At 42.7% G+C, this 24,247-nt stretch overlaps 1 protein-coding gene across 2 annotated transcripts; it reads left to right on the top strand.

Moving 5' to 3' along the window:
- The first annotated feature begins 6,598 nt into the window (after nt 1–6,598).
- LOC147621303 (uncharacterized) lies at nt 6,599–11,525 on the top strand. 2 transcript variants are annotated; one of them, XM_086824016.1, is made up of 4 exons: nt 6,599–7,146; nt 7,947–8,460; nt 10,584–10,683; nt 10,990–11,525. In XM_086824016.1, the coding sequence occupies exons 1-4, from the start codon at nt 6,665–6,667 to the stop codon at nt 11,028–11,030; spliced, it is 1,137 nt and encodes a 378-aa protein (XP_086680142.1). In that variant the 5' UTR covers nt 6,599–6,664; the 3' UTR covers nt 11,031–11,525. The 2 variants fall into 2 exon arrangements, with proteins under 2 accessions (XP_086680142.1, XP_086680141.1); XM_086824015.1 differs by having other exon boundaries at nt 6,626–7,146; nt 11,303–11,525.
- The last annotated feature ends 12,722 nt before the right edge of the window (nt 11,526–24,247 follow it).

Genomic DNA, 24,247 nt, shown 5'->3' with positions numbered 1-24,247 from the left:
TTTTGGAGCGAGACTTGCTCCTTCCCCGTTCTTGGCTCTTTCCCCTTTGCTGGGATCTCCCACGTGCATTCATTGCATTGGACTTTCCAACAGAGTTGTTTTTCTTGTTCATCTCCTCTTGAAGGAGAGCACCCTCAACATCTGCATATGACAGCATAGCATTCGAATTGCTAGTGGCTGTCCTGAATGTATCCCAACTCTCTGGCAAAGTGCATAAGAGAAAAGTGGCTTTGAACTCATCGTCCATTGCCAACTTTTGATTTATAACTTGGCTGACAATACCATTAAACTCATTTAGATGGGCTGCCATAGATGCCCCTTCCTTCATCTGAAGACCTATGAGTTTCTTCAACCAATACACTTTGCTTGAGGCACTTTGCTGGGCATACAAGTCCTGCAATCTCTGCCACATTCCCCTTCCTTCATTTGAAGACCTATGAGTTTCTTCAACCAATACACTTTGCTTGAGGCACTTTGCTGGGCATACAAGTCCTGCAATCTCTGCCACATTCCCCAAGCTGTCTTTTATTCACGAATGCTAAAAAGTAAAGAGTCTAACACAAACAACATGATAGTAGATCTTGCCAGCTCATCCATATCTTCCCACTCTTCAGCAGTAAGAGAAGCGGGCTTTACACCTCTTTCTTTGATAGGCTTGTGCTGCTTCTTCTGGAGCAACACATTATAGCACTGGGTTTGCCAAATATCATAGTTATGTGAGCCTTCAAGCTTGTTGATGTGAAGCAATGAAGAGCTCTCGCCTGTGGGGTTGCCATAGCAATATGCAACCTGTCAATGCTTGACTCCCTGCAAAATGTGCAAACACTACACCAAAAGCACACAAAGTGCTCACAGTTGTTCTCCCAAGCTTTATCTCCCAGTGCGGAAGCACAAATGCAACTCTACTCCCACTTTATGTGATGAAATCAGCAAAATCTCGTTGCTGCAGATTTAGGACAGCACCTTAAATGTGCTCTGTTGCCCTTCCAAAGTACTGTACAATAGTACCAATTGCTCACAAATGATGTACCAAACCTGTATCGGCAAGTACAGCAGCATTGAACCTTTTCCTCACTCAAATCAGTGTACAGCCATGCCAAAACTTGCACAAAGCTGTGCCAAATCTGTACCAGCAGGTACAGTAGCAATAAATGCTCTCCTAGCTGTCCAAAAGAGTGAAAATCAGACTTTTACAGTCCTGAACACTGCATACAACAGTTCCGAACATAAATTGGACAAAAGCCCCTTGATTGCAAGCTGATTTCTGAGGATTCAAGGCATAAATGTCTTGCCTGTTGCTTTACCAAGCTCAACAAGCATAAAATCTTGAAAAGCCCCTTGATTTAAGATCAATTGCTGATCATACATGGTACATTGACGCACATGAAGGCATCCAGAGTCTTCACGGTGCTTCCCCTTGGCCACATATACATCCAATACATGAAAGCCCCTTGATTTACAGGCACATTGAGTGCTTGTAAGGCATCAACACATTGCCCAAAGCATCAAATGCGATTGCCTGCATGCAAATCAATCCAATCGGCACAAAAGCCCCTTGATTTGCACTGCAATTTGTTGTAATTTCGCCCGAATGTGCGATTTCTCACATCATATAGCATGTATGAATGCTTAATTGCACAATTACATCAAAAGTCCCAAATTTCGACATCCAATTTCCTACAAATTGATCCTGATTGTGATCAATGTCACCCAATCTTGCCAGTTTTGCTCAAAATTGAGCAATTCGGCACCTGTACCTGCTCAATTGATGATTGTACTTGCTCAATTGCAAATACCAAAAAATTTGAAGCAGAATACCTTGTAATTTCTGATTTTTTATTTTTGTTGCAGGAAGAAAAATTTTTTTGGTGCTGCTGTTGCTGAGAAGGGTGCTGCACGTGTGCTATTACTGATGCAGAAAGGGGGGGGCGCTTCTTGCTGATGTGCCTGCTGCTGTGCAGGTACAGACGGCTGGGCTACATAGCTCTCCTCAGCATTTGGTGCTGCTATTGATGCTATTGCTTGTAGGCGCAGAGGCGACTAGAATTCGCACAAAGGCTCTTCACGAATGCCCCAGCCCTAGACCACGTGCTTGCCGAGCCTGGCTTCGAGCTGTTCAGCGTGCGATTGAGAATTTGTGCCGGCTACGTTGGAGTTGGATACGTGGAACAGCGGGATTGCTTTGCTGAAGGTGACCAAAATGCAGGCGCAAACGACGAGAGGTAGGCGCACGGAAAACATTCGACTTTTCCAGCTGCGCGCGAAAACTCCTCAAGGCGGGTCCTCAAGTTCCTCAACGCTATCTCGGCTCGCTCACAGACTCTCCGCAGCCTGTCGGCTCTTGTCAAGTCGTAAAAGCCTTCGCTCCGTTTGTTGATGCCTTGTGGCTAACGCTCACCACTTTCCCTTCGCGCTAAGCGTGTAGACGCCTGGCTGTGCGCTTGTTGGCTGTAGGTTAACTGCGCTAGGCAGCCTGGGCAGCCTTCTACGAGCGCTCCCCAGAAGCCCGCTATGCCACCCACCATGTGCACCACGCCTCTGTAGCCTTCGCTTCACACACCTCCAGTGCAGGGCAGCAAAGATTGACGGCTCTAGGGAGAAGGGAGAGGATCAAGACAGCAACCTAAGCTCTGATACCAGTTGAATGGGAGAGTTAGGGTTAGAGTTCATGTGGGAGACATACACAGAGAGAACAAGGGGGAGAGAGAGAGTTGTGGGGATAAGTCAACTCATGGGAATGAGTGTGTGACTCCCCTATCACACATGTATATTGCACTAGTACACATAGTGCACTTAGTACTTTTAAAGTACTAAGTGTACTATGTACTATAACTTATGGGCTTGTACACACTATAAGGGTGGGCATAATGCCTTTACCCCAACAATACATGGACTAAGAAGAATTTGGAGCTTTGGTGAATCCTATTCAGCTTACCTTCTCTTCTTTGGGTGGACTATATTGGCCTTATTTGTATTGGCTAATACACCTTCTCTTCTTTAAACCCTTAAATTTGGCTTAAACTTCTTAGCATGTATAAAAAGGTTGTGTGTAACCATGTAGTGCTTTACCGTATACATAGAATACATACATGTGTGTGTGTGTGTGTGTGTGTGTGTGTGTGTGTGTGTAGAGAGAGAGAGAGAGAGAGAGAGAGAGAGAGAGAGAGAGAGAGACATTTTGAAGAAACTCTTTAATCTCATTTCATGACGATATGATTTTACTTTTTAAAAACCCTTAGGAAAATAGTGAGTATACTTGCGTATATTTGTTTTTTGCATTGTTATGATAAAAAGACAAGCAAGGGATGTTATTAAAGTCTAAAGTGCTAGTGCGGTAAATGGAACATTGAAATTGAAATTTGTTGCCAAGTGAGCAAGTTTAAATGAGACTTCTCATAGCAAGCAAATGCCTACATAAAGGTTGCTCATTGTGAAAGGGGAGGTACCTTTTAGGTCAGTTCGTGCTCCAATGCTTGGTTCGAGAAATGGACGAGATATCTCTGGATATCAAGATGCCCTCCGAGTACCTTACTAGAACCATTTAGAGAAATTAAGACTTGTGAAGTGGTTAGATTAGATATAATTGACCTAATTTATATACCTAACATGTAATGTAGATTCATATCAAAATACAAACTTTTCTAGACCAATAATAAAACAAACTAACTATCACTTAATGTTACTAGTAGTAAGCTTAACATTCATACATCACATAACAAGCTACCTATAATCCTTGCTCATTTATTATGTTATGAGACTCATGTAACCATAGACTCCCTATTATTTTTTTTGAGAGGTCGACTCTCTAGTAGTGTAGGCTAAGTACTCTTATTCTATTCTCATGGAAGGGGGGGGATTGGTTTCACTATTAAGGTTCATCTGTAAGGGAATTGACGAATGCTTTTATCAATTTGAAATAAATTATTATCATACCTCAACTAAGAAGAATTTGAAGTTTTGGTCCTTTTTGGTGGGTCATATTGAGCTTATTTGTATTGAATAATAGACCCTCTCTTTTTTAAACACTAATGAATTTAGCTTAAAATTCTTATTCTTTCTATCTTTAGCGGTGCATTTGCCCTATCAACTACTTATTTGCTGTACTAATTCTTTCTATTTGCTACTTCCCTTAGTGCTAGCCTTCATTATGGGGCTGAGTCTGCCCTGCATCTCCGGAGGTTTGACAGAAACTCAATACAAAGGCCTTTGTGTGAATATATGCTCTTATGTGTGTGTGTGTGTGTGTGTGTGAGAGAGCATATCTTGATACAAAGTTCTACACCCACTATTGGGCACCAATGACGTTAGTGGGGATGTCGTAGTTTCTAGTCCATACTATGCATAAATGGAGTTGATAGTTATATAGTCTTGTGGGTTGACTATCATGAGTATATAACATGAATGTTCCTAAAAGGTGAATTTGGGCATGTTCCTGGATTCATCTAGGTATATAAAATTCTTAACATATATAAAAAGGTTGATGTGTAACCATGTAGTGCTTTTTTGTATTCACCAGACACTAAAGCAATGATTATTTTAAGTCATTTCCTATGTGTGTGTGTATTGTAAGAAGTCTCATTCAAATTTGCTCACTCGACAATAAATTTCAATTTGCATGTTTCATTTGTCACTAGCACTTGAGACTTTTATAACACCCCATCGTATTTCTAGCCCCTTGTATTTTTAGCATAACAATGCAAAAACAAATATACACAAGAATCTTGACTTTTTTCCTAAGGGTTTTTTTTAAAACAAAATCGTCATGGAAATAAATTAAAGTTTCTACTTCGTGTTCTCTCTCTCTCTCTCTCTCTCTCTCTCTCTCTCTCTCTCTCTCTCTCTCCATAAAGGAGGTTGGTCATTATGATGGTGAGATACCTTTGAGAGAACCTTTGAGAGAAAGGAAGACTTGCAAAGTGGTGAGTTTATAAACCCTAAACCATAAACCCTAAGCCTCGGGAGTACGGTTGCAAGACTGAAATAGATGAATGATTTGGATTAGCCACTACCGTTAAGCTACTAGAAGAGATCTTAATTGACCTATCGTGTAGACCTAACATGTAATGTAGAGAAAGTGGATTCATGTCAAAATACAAACTTTTCCAAACCAATAATATAATAAAATTGACTGTTACTTAAAGTTACTAGTAAGCTTATTAAGAATCATCTGCCCCACAGCTCATAATTCTTGCTTATTTATTATGTAATGAGACTCATGTAACCACTGATTGTTACCATATACCCATTTGAGGTTTCTATAATTTTTGTGAGAGGTTAACTCTCTAGTTGTGTGGGTTATATGTTGCTTACCAAGCTTTAGAATTGCACATGGATTGTGGTAATCTTCTATGAACATGCCAAATTTTGTCAAACCCGCTACATTCTTTACTTTAATGAGGATAATCTTAAATATATCTTTTACATTGATTATACTTTCTTCTAGTGATGTGTATGTGCCTTAGGAGATGATGCTCATTTGGGGGGGTACTGTTCAATGTTAAGGGGATTCATGTAGGTATGGTACTTAAACAAGAAGAACGGTTTTATCAATTGGAAATAAATCATTATCATATATGGACTAAGAAGAATTTGAAGTCTTGGTCCTTGTTGGTGGGTATTTGAGCTTATTTGTATTGACTAATAGACCTTCTTTTTATTTAAACTTTACTGAGTTTACATTGATTTGCTACTTAAACAAACCATGCTTCTTGCTTATGATGTGTGTGCACCTTTTGATATGAAGAATCCTTTGGAAAAACAAAAACAAGAAGGATGATTGGCATTTAAATAACACTTTCTTAGTAAACACGAAATGCATTTTTTGTATCTAAATATTATAACAAGTCTAGGTTTGTACTTAATTCTTGTGCCAATGCTTAGCATGCATGAGAGGACTATGAAAATAAAAATATAAACTTACTTATACTTCACTTATAACCATCAACACATACACCACATATGAGCGATGGGATATGTTGGCAGATTGAGTTATGGGAGTGCTACTTTTTGCTTTGATTGAACTTTTAGGACTTGCACTTTGGCAACTTGAGCCAATACCACTCATACTTTGATGTTATGAATAAATAAAATTTTTGTTCAATTTCACCTTCAACCCATAGCGAAAAGGATTGATCTATTGCTCATTAAAGAGTTTTTCCAAACTCTCCATAGCATTAGTTGCGTTAAGTGAAACTATTTCATCTTCTTTACACATGTGTGTTGGAAACTATTTAAACGAGTATTTTCTTCATGTTTTATGAATAAACAAAATGCTTGTTCAATTTCACCTATCTCCTCTTCAACCCATAGCGAGAAGGATTGATATATTGTTCATTAAAGAGTTTTTTCAAACTTTCCATGGCATTAGCTGTGCTAGAGTGAACCATTTTGTCTTCTTTACATAACATTTCGTCTTCTTTACACATGTGACAAAAGTTCTTGGAAGCATTTCATCTTCTTTATACATGTGACACAAGTTCTAGAACAAGGTGTGAGAAACTATTTAGAAGGAGCATTTTCTACATGATTAATTAAATCACGAATAAAGCTTGAAAATGCTATTAATTAAATCATGAATGAAGCTTGAAAATTTTGAGTGTTCTAGAACCTCTTACAAATTTGACCATGTAGGTGGCTAAGTAACCTTGCGCGTGCGGTGACGACGATGGGCACCAGCATGAACTGCGTCGACGGGCAGCAGCCGCCGGGGTCCGGGTGGGACTACGCCCTGCTGGGGTTGGCGTTGGCTGCGAGCTTGCCCTTCGTGGGAGCAAATCTGGTGGTGCTGGCTCACAGGCGGAGGAAGTACTTCCGGGCGCAAGGCGGCGCTCTCCTCATCCTGGCGAGCTCCACAGGTGGCCTTATCTGGATCGCCGCCTCCTTTGTCACAAACGTCCAGCTTCCCCGCAACGACTCCTTCCTCCTCCTCTGCCCGCTCTGGAGCTTCTGGCTCCAACTCACCCTCGGCTTCTGGCTCTGGCTCGTCTGCCTGGTCCTCCGCTTGCTCCGCCTCTACCGCCTCTGCGCGCCCGCCATCACGGCCTACCCTAGCGAAACGTGGACTCTTCTGTGGGCGCTCTTTCTATGGACTCCCAGCGTCATATTCGCCCTCATCGCCACCGTCAGAGACGGCAGCACTGTAGATGGGTATGTATGTATGCAACAAGGGCATGTATGTATGCCTTCCCTGCTCTTTTCACATGCAACATAATATGTCTGGCTCCTAGCCAGACATCTGGAATTATTGTTTCTCTGGAGTCTCCGTTTCTGTTTCTCGCTTCCCAGTCTCCTCTTACCACTTAATCTTGATTTTTACTGAATTTTCTCGCTATCTCCTACAAATTATGATCCTTCCCAAGTCTCCTCTATTTCTTTCAATCTTTTCCCTTGTTTTTATTATATGTCACAATTTTCTTTTTCAGAGACTATATAATCGTATGCATGTCCTTGTCGGTCTCTGTTCCACAATGCGCCCTCTTGTTTTTCACATCAAGCTTACACAACAAGGGTATGTACGTATGCCCCGCCTGCTCTTTACTCTTGCTTTCACATCAAAGGTACACAAAAAGGCTATGTATGCACACATCCTTTGCTCCTTAACAACAAGAATATGTATTGCTCTTTGGCTCTTTACATTCTCTTTCACAAGGGTATGTAAGCTTTCTTTCTCAACAAGGGTATATACACACAAAAGGTTATGTATTTATGCATTCTTTCGTCTCTCTCTCTCTCTCTCTCTCTCTCTCTCTCGCCATGTTTATAACTTCAGTCTACACATAGAACTTATGTAACACTTTTTGGTCTCATAGACCCATTCGGTCTTTGGTAATCTCTCTCTCTCTCTCTCTTCACAAGAATGGTATGTGACTTGCTCTCCACTCTCTTTCTGCAGTTCCTTTGTCTAAGTTGCACTCGGCACCTGGATTTCTTTTTGTTTCTTCAATCAGGAAGGGAGGGCAATGTGCAAACTGCAACCTCAATTCTGCGTGGAGATGGAGCGCCTTCCTTATCCTTCCCTTGTTTTACTTCACCTTCATGGTCATCCTTCTCGTCCTATCCAAGGGTGCCAAAGATTACATGCTGGCGACTGAGTACTCGCACACCAGCGAGTATTCCCTCATGGCCTTTGTTATCTACCTCTTGTATGGTGTTGCCATGATCACTGAAAGTCAGAAGGAAATCTCTGGGAGGTGCTTCTTGACATTCTGTGTTTGTTGCCTTGTTTTCTTCCACTTCTGGGTCCGAATGGGATGGCCTGTGTACTTGTGCCTTTTCAAGGGCGAGTCCGAAATGGACAGCTTCGAGGAGGAACTACGATGCTCTGGCGCAGAGTGCTTCGATAAACTAAGCTCGGCCACAGGCTCTTCTTCATCCATAGGACGATATTCCTCCTCACCACGCGATGGTGATTGGATCTTGAGGGCAATTGATGCTGCCATGAATGAAGCTTTGGAGTGCAAGGTAACTTTAACTGTTCTGAAAGATGTGTGACTTGCATTCTCTTCATAATTATTTTTACTCACACTGCATGTAGTTGCAGGATTTGTGTATTGCAAACACATGTTGCATGGCCAATACTAGAACTAGATTTTGGGACATCTATACTCCAGTCTTCATAATGTCTTGAAGGATTATAGGCTACCTCAACCTTCCCCATGTGTAACATCTGTGAACTCTTGGTTATTCACAAATACACCAGCATTCCCTGGGATAACTCCCTTGGCAAACGGCGAACGCTGTCTATTAGGCTTCAGCATAAAACCATGCTCTTTCCTGAGCACTTCTGATAGAATCTCTAGCTCTATCTAGCATCTTCTGCATATTAACTGAGAAATCCCTAGCCGCATCATTCTCAATACGAATATAGAAGAGTTGGTATTCGTACATCAACATAAATTAGTTGTAATGGGTGCCAACATACTTAGCACTATTATGGGTAAATCAACCATGGGGATGTATCTCTCCCCAGTTTGATGGTTTCTTGGAGAGGATATGAACTAAACCATGGGGATGTATCTCTCCTAGTTTGATGGTTTCTTAGAGACATATATCCTCCAAAACGTGATTCACCCTCTCTATGTGCCGGTTGGACTAAGGATGATTAGAGGAAGTGAAACTCAGATTGGCCTTTACTTTTTGGAAGACTAGTTGCGAGAAGTGTCCAATAAACTTTGAGTTCGTATCAGTCACTATGTCACAAATTAAACCATATAATAGTAAAAGCTGCTCAACAAATTGCTCTTCTAATTTAGGAGCCGTTATTGTTTTCCTTGTGTGTAAAAGTCTTTCCATCTTTGTCAATTTGTCTACCACCACCCAAACGGCATCATGCCCTTTGGGAGTGCGTGGTAAATTGGTGGTAAAGTCCACTCTCCCTCTTACCATAAGGGATCTGCAAAGGACGTAACAGTCCTCAAGCCCTAAGGCGCTTAGCCTTGTTCACCTGACCTTGATGACACTTTACCACATAGTCTTGGAATTTTGCTGTCATCTTGGGCCAGTTAAACATACGTTTGACCAAATCATAGATTCACTTTACCAGCGGATGACCTGCTGTAGGAGCATTGTGATAGTCATAAAGGATCCTCTTCCTAATCTTAGTACTATCCGGCATGCAAACCCTATCATTTTGGAATAACAATCTGTCCTGAATAAGATATTGACTTCCAGCCACCTTGGTTGGTGGAATGATTGCTGAGCTTTGGTCTATAATAATGGACCTCGGACGTGCTGACCAAAATATCTATAGGTCTCACATACCTGTCATGTGCACACTCCCAAGAGTGTGACATGGACATGCTTCTATCCATTGGCCACCTCAGAGGTCAAGTAGTACGTGGCTAGATTCATGTGTTTGTAAGGGCTATTGTGCCAGATCATAGTAATATTGTTGAAGCATCCAATGAGCAGCCCAATGTGGACAGAGTTATTGGGTTATTGTGTGAACGCACTTAGTTGGACATTATTATTAGGGTTGGTAGAGTTGGTATAGGAGTCAAGGCTTTAGCCATATGTGTAGTGCCTACTATACTGGAAGATTTTACTTCTTTCATCATCACCAATGTCTCCTCCTGGAAGATTGTCTCTTATGCTTACTAGGCATCCCCTATGGTATGTCTTTATGTAAAAGACAATGTGTTTGTCATTGGAAGGAGTGGAAATATCACCCATGGGGATAAAGCAGCTAGAAAAGAAGGAGACCGAAGTGGCAAAGGACCGAAAGGATAGGCATAGTGGTAAAAGAGAGAGAGCGCTCCAGCAAGGAACAACTACAAGAGGGACGAGAGCTTATAGGGGGTGCCATGGGTTTGAAACAGCCAGCAAGAAAGATGAAATGCATCGCAGCCCTAGTGTGAGAGAAAGGTGTGCGTCCTTCCATCTTTTGGGTTCTAAAAGCTTTTGTAATGTCAATGGCATCATGTTATGAGTTGATTTTGCACAAGAATTGTTGTGTGCATAGGATTAGTAAGCAATGCCAATGGCATCATGCTATGAGTTGATATTACACAAGAATTGTTGTGTGCATAGGTATAGTAAGCAAGTTATAATGGTAAAATTCTGATATGAAGACTATTTGGTTTCAGGAAAGGATAAATCAGTTAGAACAGAAAAAGAATGCACTGTCTGCTAGGGTCAGGCAGCTGGAGATGTCAACAAGGCTAGTATCCGTGTCTTCACATGCAGGTGCTAAAGAAATGCAATTGGCAAGCCCACGCATCCCAAACTATTGAATTGTACTCTCTTTTTTTTTTTCTTTTTCTTTTTTTTTGGGTGTGTGTGTGTGTTATGTGTGCTGCTCCTGCCATGGGTTGGAGTCATAGTTAACAGGAAAGGCCATTGCAGAGACTCTGATTCTTTTAAGTTCCTGATGGTCGGGATGGAGTGGATTGACTTTGTGGGAGGAGTAGGTGGTCTAGTTGTCCCACCAAGTTTTCCTCTTCCATGCTGCAATGTTGCTGATCATCTCTCCGTGTTAATTGTGTGGTGTAGTGCCAACCCATTGCGTTAGGGCACCAGACTGGCCTTTGTGATGACTAACTACTGCTTGTAGGACAAGTGGACATAGTAGCCAGGCAATGGACTATACGGCATCTCTTCTTTCTCATTTCATGAAACACGTTTCCTGAACGTTTGGAAAATGTTTGATAAAGATTCCAGACTTTTCAAAAACGTTTCATACATTCATCATGTCAGATATGTTTATGCATAAAACTACGGTTCATTGTAAAAATCATACATTCTATGGTACAAGCAAGTCAAAAGAAAGTCAAAGTTTGAACGCCAGGGTTTGATGATGCTGAAGGTGTGATGCTGCCGGGGATTCCCAAGGTGCAGTGCATTTGCGAGTTGACCAAGGGTGCCTAACCATGCCTCTATTGCACGATTCATGTGTTACTTATCCATCCCCACCTCTTTCACGCTAATGTTGGTTACCGGAGATAACTCCATTTAATTACTATCAGCTGTGATCTGCTGCTGCAATTTGTGTTCTGCGAATTTATTGTAATCTTACATCTTGTATCAAAGCCTAGGTCTTTCAAAACCTTGCTGTTTGTTGCATGAAGTTGCTGCTTTTGAGTGAGTTCTCTAACAAATTTAAGAGGGCTATTAAGAGATCATGGAAGCTGCAAGGGAACGAAAGTCTACTGATTTACCAAAAGTTGCATAAATCAAAAGTTGCATGGTCATTGCACGTTGGAAGGGCAACGAATTTTGTTACCGTTTTAAGCACAACAAGCCGGGCTTTGTATTTGTCCAAGGTACCATCAGCTTAAAATTTGGTGCAGAGGATCCATTTGGTTCCAATGACCTTATGACGAGGGCAATCCACAAGGGACCATGTGCCATTACGGTCAATGCTTTCGAGTTCTAGTTCCATGGCCTGTTTCGAGGATGGAATTTTAATAGCATCTTTCCACGATGTTAGCTCATCATGTGCCACATAATTTGCAAAAAAAACAAAGGCAAATGAGGCACGAGGAGTGAGTCTAGTGGATTGACGAGGACCGTCCAAAGGGATATCAAAGGGAAGCATTCTAGAATCACGCATGGTTTGTCGATTACCAGCGAGGTAAAGGGTCCCTGGGTTGTTGTCGGGAGGAGGAAGCCTCCTCAAGAGGTGAAGTTGTAGGTAATTGATGGGGTTCTTTATACTTGTTCAGTTGGTATGGGCAGCGGAAGGCCAATAAATCTTGCTCATCAAAGACGTCTCGACGAACGAAAACTTTGTTTGATTGTGGATCAAAAACTTTGTAAGCCTTTGATTCAGAAGAGTAACCCACAAAAATGAGCAACTCACTCCTTGGCTCAAGCTTACTCCTTGTATCATTCGGAGTGTGAGTATATGCTCGACATCCAAAGACACAGAAATGGGAAACGGTTGGCTTTTCGCCACAAACGGGGTCTTGTGGGGAACAACCACCGTGGTGCAATGGTTCAGAAGGTACACCGCAATGTTGACCGATTCATACCAAAGGCGTTCAAGCAGCAGCTCAGCTGCAAAAAGCATGGAGCGTGCCCTATCCATGATTGTTCGATTCTTCGCTCGACCACTCCATTCTGTGAGGGAGAGTTGGTGGAGGTGAGTTGGCATTGAATGCCCTGATCTTGTAAGAACTGAGAAAATTGATGGGATAAATTCACCACCATTGTCACTACGAGCAGTCCCAATTGAGATGCCCATTTGATTGGTGACTAACCGAACCCATGTGGAAAAGTATTGGAAAGCGTCATATTTATGCTTTAGGAAATATACCCACATGTATCTTGAATAATCATCAACAATCAGCATGTAGTAGAGAGATCCATTCAAGGAAGGGGTCGGGGATTGGCCACTCAAGTCGAAATGAATCAACGTGAGGATTCCCGAAGCCCGATGAATAGCGTGCTGTGGGAATGGGGAGCAATGTTGTTTATCTAGTTGACAGGGCTGCCAGACATCCTTTGTCAGTTTGAGGCTGGGTATACCTTCAACCAACTTGTCTCGAGATAGCTCATAGAGAGTGGAATAGGGTAGATGACCATAGCGAAAGTGCCATAGTCGTTCAATGTTAGAGGGAGCTTGGGTCACATAGGCCCGAACCTCATGAAACTCTGAGCCAACAGAAGATGGCTCAGTTAGAAAAGTAGACATCCGGTATAAACCATCCTTCTGAGCTTCACCTCTGGCAACAACAAGACCAGTAGTTTCATTAATTACCTCAACAACTCTTTTGTTGAAGTAAACCCCACGATTGAGTTGGGTAAGCTGGGATGATACAGAAAGAAGGTTGAGACCTAAATTAGGGACAAGATAGACATTGTCCAAGGTAGCCTGCTGGTTGTGGCCAGTGTTGGTGTCAAATAAGATAGTGCCAATGGATTTTATGGGCATCATTGTGTTGTTGCCACATCGAACTTCTCCCTTAATGGGACGTTGAGAAATGAAAATGTCAGCATTGCGTGCCATATGGTGAGTAGCGCCACTGTCAACTACCCAAGTGTCAGGATGACCACAGGGAAGAGTTGGATGGGCCTCAATGATGGGCACAGAGGGATTGTAGGGTAACTGACAAATCTGAATTAGGGCAGAGGCTTTTCCCTGTGGATAACCTTGTTTAGGCCTTTGTTTCTTCTTTTTTGTGGAGTGGTGGCTAGAATATATCTTAAGTGTGACCTGAGCAATATTGGGCGAGGGGGCGGGATGAGGTGTAAGGGAAGACTAGTAAGACATCTCTTCAGGAGTGGTGAAAGAAATTGACTGGGAAGGTGGGGCTTGAGCAACCTGACTATTAGCTCGCCACCACTGGGAGGAACGCGGCCAAGTAGAACCATTTCCTTGTTGTTGGTCCTTGGAGGGGAGCTTGGTAGAGTAGGTGCTGGATTGCTACCCCCTCTGGATCGCCAATTTGGGGCATTGCTACTGCCTTGGTTGTTTTGGTGGGTGGAGGTAGTGGGGTTGGAGTTGTTGCCTCTATTTTCCTTGGCTTTAAAAACACACCCATCATCAACATGTCCAAGTATTTGGCAATAAGTGCAAAATCTATTCTTTTTGGGAATATTTTGCCAGTGCGGAATGGGTTTGGAGGTAGGATTTTTGGAATTAGTGTTGTTGCCGGGAGATTTGCCTTGATTTCCTAAGTTGCTGTTCCCTTTCCCTTCTTGTCCTTTTTGAGTAGAGGTTGTATTGGACACAAGGGCTCTCTCTTGAGTGGAGGAAGAGGATGACTTGTTGGGATGAAATTGGTCATGCAACCGAGCGAAATGCAAGAGTTGGCATTCACACTTATATAGGTTAGGCATAGGCTCTAAACTAATGGTCTGCGTGACAAAAGTAAAGAAGCTAGGTGGTAACTTGTTTAGTAGAGTGATAACCTGATCTTCCTAGGACTTGGTAGAACCAATGGTGGCAACCTCAACGTTAAGGCGCTGATATTCAGCAACTTTGACGGTCAAGTCATCCCCTTCTTTGATAGAGAAAATTTGAATTTGATGCTCAAGATCAATGCGACGTGTACGATCACATGCGACATATCTCTCTGCAAGGTGTGCCCATCTGTCAGAGACATAGGGGAACTGCTGGAGTTGTGGATGGAACTCGGGCAAGAGGCCTTGCATGACCTTCACTATAGTAGTGGCATTTCTAGCTTCCCAATGGTTGATGACTTCAGGAGGTACTAGAGAAGGGTGGGGTTTTGGTTCAAGGCCCTTTACTAGGTTTGTTCCAGGAACCTTGGGAAGTGAAAACTTGTTCTATAAGATTAGTCCAGGTTGTATAATTAGACCTGTTAAAATGAGTCTTTTCTGTGAAAGCATTTCTGGACATATGTGAACCTATGACGGACATTGAGACGTATTATGTTTTACGTCGTGTAATTAGTTTAACTATTCTGAGTCATGGGCCGGGCTTGTCGGCACCATATGCAAACGATAAAGGGATTGGGTGATCGTCGTCGATGAGAGGCGCACCTTGAATATCAATAGGATAAGGGTTAGGATCGACCGGCCATGTATGGGCGCCTATGTGTGAACGGCCAAGTCACCTATAAGAGTCAAATGTAACCCTAAAACCCTCATTCTCATGTGTTGAATACAAGAGTGCTCTTGCCTTATCTCCTTGGTTTTCTTCTCCTGTGAGAGAGAGAGAGAGAGAGAGAGAGAGAGTGAGAGAGCGATCGAGCACCGTGTAGCGGCACGGTGGCGGAGAGGCGGTAGAGCGGCGACGACGGCGGCTCCTCCTTCACTGCTGCGACGCGGGAATCCTTCACGGCCGGCGGTTAGAGCGGTGAGTGACACATCTTTGCATTCTGTTTGAGTTTGCTTTCTTGGTTGTATGCTTGCAGCCATTCGTAGCTCGCATACGGTGTTCGGCAAGTCCCCAGCTACGACCTGTGCGGCGAAAGCGCACATTTTTGGCACCGCTGTCGGGGAGTTGTCCTACACCAAGCTCCAGTTTGCAGCTCGGGCTACTGCGTGAAGTGAAATTTACACTGTAGGAAAGGTGTCTGTGTGTTTGTTGTTGAGGTGTTTTTGTGTTTTGCAATCTGTTCGTGCAATTTGTCTTCCGCATTTTTGTTTCTTTTGTTATTTTTTCGCTCCGCGTGTGGGCGCACGTTCTGCTATCTGGTGTTCTGCGTGCGAGGGAGGATTTCTGAATCCCCAGACCTGTGCTGTGTGCGAACTGCGCTGCGGCCAAGGCTGAACCCTAGAAAGAAACCCTAGAAAACTTCTCAAAAAAAAGAGAAAAAGAAAAAATTAATTTTGGGAAGAAAAAAATTAAATTTTTTTAAAAGAAAAAAAAAACCATTTGGAGAAAAAATTTTTGAAAAGAAAAATCCCCAATTGACCCCGACCCCGACTCCGGCCGCGATCTCGGTCTTTGATATATATATATAGGAGAGTGAGCTTCCATAGCTTTCGTTCAAGTGAGAGCTTATGGGAAGAGTGAGCCCTATATGTAGCCCACTCTCCAAGGAGTAAAGTGAGCATGTGGGATAAAGCCCTCACCCTTTCCTCCACAAGCAAATAGGCTTTCGCCCCTTCCTCCACAAGGAAACAGACTGTTTTGAGGACTACAGGAGCTCTGGATAGGCGAACACGGTGCTGTAAAGCACACTAGGATCCTTTGAACGATACGCTCGTTTCGAGCTATCACACGCCCTAGTCCAGGTTCGACCATAAGTAAGGGGGGTCAAAAATGGGTTAAAAACGATCTAAAAACAAGTAAAAACTGGGTGCGAAATACCCAAAAAACCACTTGTGTGGGCTTCAAGGGTAGTTACCAACGCACGTAGGGTACCCACGTCACATGCATCTACGCTCTAGTCGGGTGCTAGAGTCTGAGCCACTAGAAAGCGTTTCAGTTTACGCAGGCTCACACCATCCCTCCACGTTGGCATTTCCGCTGGGACCCAAGGACGTGCAACCCACGATCCACGAATAGTGGATAGTGACTCGTCCTCTGACTCAGAAGCCATGGAAGGGCACCCTACCAAGAACCCTGAGGAAACAAGCCAAAACATGCCAGTTTGGGCCCCACAATCCGGATCTAGCATGTTTAGTCGTCTAATAGAGACCTTTAGTAGAGCTACATGCTCTGAGCATGCGACAAGCGAAGTAAATGAAGAAGGAGGGGTAGTGGATTCGCCATTCACATCTCCTATAGACCCTACCCTCCCAAAGAGTATCCATGTGGATATTCTACCCACTTCGTTTAATGAGGGTCCTACTGAGCTACCACCTTTCGATGCTCTTCCTAAAGTGAGGTCCCTAGAAGCCAATCCATAAGAAGTGACATTGCGTCCACTTCAAGAGAACCGTTTGGCACACCAAGTCTAGATGGGATATTTCTCAATGAAAGTTGGGAATATGATCTACACACAGAGACTCTAACTGACCTATACACGGGTTACACATACCATGTAGGTTGGTTAGAAGTTCTACGATCTACATCTAGCGCCACTAATCTAGAGGAGCAACAACAAATGATATGTGAGGTTATTCATAGAATTATCCAAATTGAGAGGCAAGGGGTAATGTCTCGAAAAGTACCGTTGAATGTGTCTAAGCTAATGGATTTCATGTCCTCTGAAATCAGAACCACGATCATATCCAAATTATACGGAGATCCTGAGCTATTCTTAGCTCTTCGGGCATTTCTCAATGGAGAACTAAAGGCGGGGTTACCGCAATTTGCAAATATGGATAGACCCGACACGCTTCAAGATGAAGGGGAACATCGAGATCTACAACCCAATCTAGATGAAAACTCGGTCGTGGAAATACCTGTTAACAAGTTGGGTCAGTACGTTGAAGGGGACGAATCTAATGCAACCCTCCCCATTACTACCAAGGGATTAACTCTAAAGGGAATCCTTGATGGTGGTGCTGGAGTGAGCATTGTGACTAAAAACTGTTGGGAATCTATGGGAAGACCTCACCTCGAAGTCACAAGCATAGTGGTTAAGATGGCAAATGGAACTATTGCTAAACCTATTGGAATGTTAAGGGACCTTAAGATCAAGGTTCTGGGATATAAGGTAAAACATACCTTCATTATAATGGATTTCTCCAAGCATCCTATGTCATATCAAATGATCTTAGGACGTCCTTTCATGAGGGAAGCACAAATGGTACATGACTGGTCGAAAAACCATGTCTACCTGCAATTCCAGGACTCTGTCATTCAAGTTGATCTTGAGAATGGTCGTGCGCATCCTTTAGGAAGCAAGGTTATCATCGATAATCGATCGGATACCACTGTTCACTCCGTATTGGATATCATCGATAATTGGGGACAATACCTCCAAAGTGTCATGTGGTGTATTCCGCAATCTCATGACATCGCCCAATTAGAAATCGAAGAGAAGCCGAAACTAAGTCGTACTGCAAGAAGGCGGCAAAACCAAGAGTTAGCTCAGCAACAAAAGGAGGCGGAATTAAAAGAAAAAAACATGGCACAACAAGAACTAGTAGACTTACATCCCGCACCCGAGCATTTCAAATCGTTTACCACAGGGGAATGTAAAGTGGTCTACACAAAAGCCCAACGAACGCCTACCAATGGGAGTAGCGGTGTCTACAATGGCCCTGCGGTAGTTAAGGAGATAGACTTAGCAGATCCGGGTGAGGAGTCTAAACCAGTTTTTATTGCTCAAGACCTCACCCAGTCAGAGGAAGCTGCACTTAAGAAGATTCTTAAAGAATTCAAGGACATATTTGCTTGGACATATCATGATATGAAGGGTGTTCCACCCTCGGTGGTGCAACACACGATTCCAATGATTAGCACTGCTAAACCAGTCCAGCAACGTCCCTACCCAATGAATCCTAAGTACGCAAAGATTGTACAAGAGGAAATTGAAAAGCTTGTAAAATGTGGATTCATATACCCTATTGAGCACTCAGAATGGGTTTCTCCGATAGTCATCGTACCAAAGAAGAATGGGAAACTCAGAGTGTGCGTTGATCTCAAAAAGGTTAATGCAGCCACGAGAAGGGATCATTACCCCTTGCCGTATTCTGAACATGTGCTTGAAAGAGTGGCAGGCAAGGAGGCATATAGCTTTTTAGATGGGTACTCGGGTTACAATCAGATCACAATTGCAGTCGAGGACCAAGCTAAAACAGCATTTATCTCACGGAGTTTGGAGTGTTTGCCTTTCGCGTCATGGCCTTTGGCTTGACCAATGCACCTGCAACATTCCAACGATTGATAAACACAGCCTTTAAGGAATATCTAAGGGACTTTTGTGAAGCCTTCTTAGATGATCTTTGTGTTCATTCCTCTTGGGATGAGCACTTGATGTGTTTACGAAAAATATTTGAAAGGTGTAGATTATATCGCATCTCATTGAACCCTTTCAAATGCCAATTTTGGGTTAAAAATGGGATTTCCACCACGGATGAGAGTAAAATCAAGGTCATTCTGGAATTGCCCCCACCCACCAACTATAAGGGAGTCCAACGCTTTATGGGCCGTGTTGGTTATTATCGAAGGTTTATTCTATTCTTCGCCGAGATAGCTCGACCATTGTATAAGCTTCTCATCGAGTTTATTTGGACCGAAGAATGTGACCGTGCCTATGAGCTATTAAAGAAGGCCTTGGCGAGTGCTCCAATCTTGAGAATGCCTAACTGGGATTTAATCTTCCATGTGCATATTGATGCATCAAATTTTGCTATTGGGTGTGTGTTAACTCAACCTGGAGAACACAAACTAGACTACCCCATTAGCTTTGCCAGTCGCCAGTTGAACGATGCGCAGAGATGAACTACACCACTACGGAGCGAGAAGGGTTGGCAATGATATATGCAGTAAGAAAATTTTGTTATTACCTTCTTGCCACCAAGTTTGTTTTCTATGTGGATCATCAAGCATTGTTGTATCTGGTAAACAAACCATGCTCCACAGGAAGAATCACACGATGGCTATTGATTCTTCTTGAGTTTGATTTCACTGTTGTTGTGAGACCTAGCAAAAAACATGTTATGGCTGATCATTTGTCTCGCATACCTAATGGTGAGGCTCCTACAGGGGTTGATGATGACTTACCTGACACTTCCCTGTTCATGGTGGAGACAGTGCCTGAATGGAGAGAGAAGTTTTGTTAACTTTTTGGTTAATGGCTTTCCACCCAAGGAGCTTTGTAAAGATCTAGCTCGAAAGCTGATCAAAGAATGCGAACCCTATTGCCTAATAGCCGGGACTCTTTATAAAAGAGGAAAGGATGACGTTCTTAGGCGTTGTGCTCGAGAAGATGAGTATCTATACATTTTGCAAGAGGCACATATGGGCGTAGCCGGTGGTCACTTCTCAGGAGACCTAACTGCGCGAAAGATCTTACAATCAGGGTATTGGTGGCCCACTATGTTCCAAGATGCATCACTATTTGTGAAGGGTTGCGATGAATGCCAACGATACAAGAAACCCCAGCGGAAAGATCAGATGCCCCTACATCCGATCAAAGTAAACCAACCATTTGAAAAGTGGGGTTTAGACTTTGTAGGTCCAATTAGCCCAGTGGCCTGAAACACACAATCTCGCTATATTATTGTGGCCACTGACTATATGACCAAATGGGCTGAAGCGAAAGCGACACGTAAGGCAGATGCAAGGACAACAGCCAAGTTCCTCTTTGAAAATATAATCACACGCTTCGGTTGTCCTTTTGAACTTGTGAGCGACAATGGTACGCATTTTATAAATGAAGTGATTAAGGAGCTCACAACAAATTTCATGATAACCCATCATAAATCTACTCCTTACTATCCGCAAGTGAATGGCCAAGCCGAGAGTACCAACAAGACCTTAATCTCTATTTTGACAAAGACAGTTGAAGCTCATCGCACGGATTGGGATCTAAAGCTTACGATAGCTTTATGGGCCTATCGTACTGCGTACAAAGTGGCTATTAATTGCACACCATTCAAAATGGTATATGGCCAAAAAGCAATCATGCTGTGGGAATTTGTCATTCCTAGTCTTCGTGTTGCTACTCAAGAGGGTTGGGATGGCAATCCCTTATTAGTAGAGCGACTGTATATCCTTGAGTGACTAAACGAAGAAAGATAATTGGCTGTGTACAATGCCCTTGTGGAGAAGGATAGAAGGAAAAAATGGTTTGATCGCCACCTAAAGGACAAGGACATCAAGGTTGGGGATAAAGTCCTGATGTATGGAGTGCGAAACGAAAAGAAGAAGCTCAAATATGCTGGTAAGGGACCATATAGAGTATGTGAAATTACCCCGCAAGGTACCATCAGAGTGGAGACTCTCGACGGAGTTGAAACCATTGGATTCCTTAATGGGAGTAAATTCAAAAGATACTATGACTCCCTGAGCCAAGAGGAGTTACATGCAATCCATCAAAAGAAGGCAGCTAAAGAACAAGCGGAGCTTAAGAAGATACAAGCGAGAGTTGAAGCCAAAGAACGTCAACAGCGTGCTAGGCGCCAACGAGAAGCCAACTTGGGAATTACGCAAGTATTTTTCGAGGAGGCAGAGGAGGATTCACTGGAATCTGACCCACCTCTAAGATACCCAATTGAGTTACAGAGTTCTTACGGGGAGGTGCTGTATAATGCATTATTGGATACAGGAGCTCAACACAATTTGCTATCATATGGCGTGTGGTGTCAACTTGGAAAACCCCCCTTATCCAAGAGTGCTATCCAAATTAAAGGTATCAACAAGAAGAAAACCCCTGTCTCAGGAATTTTGCACACTCCGGTTGCCTATGACAAGGGGACCGTAATTCAAAGCTTTTTGGTTATGCCTGTTGGTACCATGGAAGGGACTGTAAACTTAGGGCGCAAATGGATGTTGGCCACCAAGTGCAATATCGATTGGGCAACCAGACGAGTCACAACGTAAGAACCAACACTCAGTCTGACCGCTCAAAATCCCGCACCTAAGTCATCAACTCAAATGCTAGATAATGAAAAATCACAAAGTCCAGTGGCAAGACCATCTTTGATTGTTTGCCACCCCTCTAACGCTTCAACGCCAAGAGTGGAAACAGGCAAAGTGGTCTCTAAGGTTCCGCTTACTATGCCAAAGAGTATATACAAATGGGTCCCAAAAGCTTCGTTAACAGCTACTTCCCCTGCTCAATCTCGTTCAGACAAGAAGCCTCGTAGAAGGAAAGCAACTACCCACCCGAGAAACAGCAATGTGACATCACGATGGATCCCTAAAAAATTATTAGTAGCCCAAGGGTACTACGAGGGGAATGACCAGATTTGGGTCCCTAAACATCAGCTGAATCCCTCTACATCACCTGTAAAACCTTGCAAACCAAATGTTGCCACCCCAATGACAATTCAAGACCGTGGTAAGGGAAAGGTAACAGAGTGCTCCGCACCACTTCTTCCAGAGCTAGTTTGGATTCCCAAACGATATCGATCAATACCACCTAGCTCAGGAAGGGGGGACTCACATGAAGCTTCTAGCTCCTCATGCCAGGCACACGCTGATATAGAAGTTTCTACATGCCTACTCTTGTCAACACCCAACAAGAGACCAATGAGTCTATGTCTGCCTTTGTAAAAGTATTGTCGGAAACCATTTCCTCCATTCGTCAATGGGAGCGTACACTACCATCTCTGCAATTAGATGTGGCCACAAGGGTCATAAAAAGCTATCTGCCCACATCACAACCTATGACCCGCTGGACAAATTGGTTCCAAGAGGCTGCAACATCATTGCAGAAAATATGATCTACCCAAGGAAAGGGGGAGCATGTACTCACGCTCGACATTCTATTGCTTCCTCCCTAACCTTCTCCCCTGACCATGTAATTGCCAAATTCAAGGGGATGCATATATATAGCTTCATACATAGAAAAGAAAAGAGAAAAACAAAAAATAGTAAAAAGAGCAAGAGCACAAAAAGAGGAGAAATATCCGTATACAATCAGGAACTAGATTGACCTGTCATAAACCTACTGATGCTATATCTATGTTTGCAGATATGGCAAATGCAAGAGCATCGCACACTTCATCCACCTTTGGTGAGAGGTATCATCTGTACCTTTCTCAGATATTCCACATGTGCTATCATGTAATTGAAACTGAATGGGATCATATAGATGTACTAGCCAGAGAGGAAAATGTTGAGGAATTAGAATGGCTAATTCGTCTATTGACCATGACTAACCCCTACTCCGTAGCGTAGAGGACATATCCCCATTAGCCCAATGCTTTCCTTTTCCACAAGATGACTATCCTCGCATGGTTACATTCTTGATGAGTTTATGTGGATGGAAAAATGGAAAAGAAATATCTGAGAATGATGAATGGACGGATGAAACTCATGGCACTACTGAGGTTGACTTTATTTATTTGGATGATGCGGATAGAGGCTTAGCCTTAGGGCTAGAGCCAGGACTCTACAACATCCTCTTACTGTATCCTCAGTAGTAGTGTGGTGACTGGAAGGTAGGTTAGTGTTTTCAAGTCTTTTCTAGTTTGGATTCCTTAAACGAGTCTTTAATTTTTCACACTGATATGACTCTCGAGGTATAGTGCTTGTTAGTTGGTTGTACAGGTGGAAAAGTTTGAGGTGGGTTCGCTTTTAAGTCCTGAGATAGCCGCAACGCTCATACATAAATATCTCATCAAATTGCAGGCATTTTTCTCATCGAATCAAGGAGATCTCCAAAATATAGGTGTAATTCTTCCATACACACTCTTTCGTTTTTACTGTTCAATTAATTGCATGAACTATAATGCATGACCACATGGAAATTGTCAATGTACTACTTAGTTTTTGAAGTTGCCTGACGTGCTAGTGTGAATCATTAATGAGTTTAACCTTATTGGATATATTCTTGAGAATGCATGCAGTCTTTAGTTAACCTTGAAATACGATTGTCTTAGGTCTAGGGTCAAACCATCTTAATGTTTGACACTTGGCCATGTGTGTTGACCTCTAGGACATAGCTTTTACCCCTTGTCGAAAGAATACAAGAACACATTACAGTTCATGAGCGAAGATCAAAAGAAATAAATAAATAAATATATATATATATAAAAACCTACAATAAATGGCAATACAAGTCTATTATGTGCTCTAATGTTGGCCTATCGCCTTATTGGTACTTGGTAGGCGAGGAGTATTCTACTCCAGACCCATGCCTTGGTTGGTAGGGGGTAGCCTTGCCTAAGGTGAACTAATAGATTCCTGATTGCCTTGTGTTAAACATGGTACTAGGATCGATGTTAGTTTTGCCTTAGGAAGGTCGCCATTGTGTTTAAAAATTGTCACGTGCATAAAGAAAAAAAGGCAAAAGGCTCCTAAAACTCTGATGTTTCTTGTGTCCCTAGGCTCGTAGTATTAACTTGTTCTTAGAGTAGACACAGTGTGGTCATCTGTTTATTTATTAAGCTTGGTTATTTTCCTTGACTTAGGTCAGTTATAAACCTTGATTAACCTTTGACACCTTGCTAACTCTTGATTTACTTTCAATAATTTTAAACTCCTGTTAATTTGCTACACTAGCTCATTCATGTGACCCTTAAACTAAGTTCTCGTAGCAACATCCATTGTGGTCTAACATGCTTGAATTTATACACTTGATATCTTTTGAATTCCATCATACTTTCACTCTACTTCCCTGTTTTGCAGACGGTCTACCACAACAACCCTATCGAGCTTACCATACCATAGCTTCCGAGGACGGAATCTATATCAGGAAGGGGGGCATGTTAACCTATGTGACGGACATTGAGACGTACTATGTTTTACGTCATGTAATTAGTTTAACTA

This window comes from Cibotium barometz, chromosome 30 (genome assembly GCF_041138505.1).
Source record: "Cibotium barometz isolate CiBa-2024 chromosome 30, ASM4113850v1, whole genome shotgun sequence".
NCBI classification, from domain to species: Eukaryota; Viridiplantae; Streptophyta; class Polypodiopsida; order Cyatheales; family Cibotiaceae; genus Cibotium; species Cibotium barometz.
Note: the sequence above shows the minus strand (reverse complement) of the source record. Positions and strands in the feature narration are given on the sequence as shown.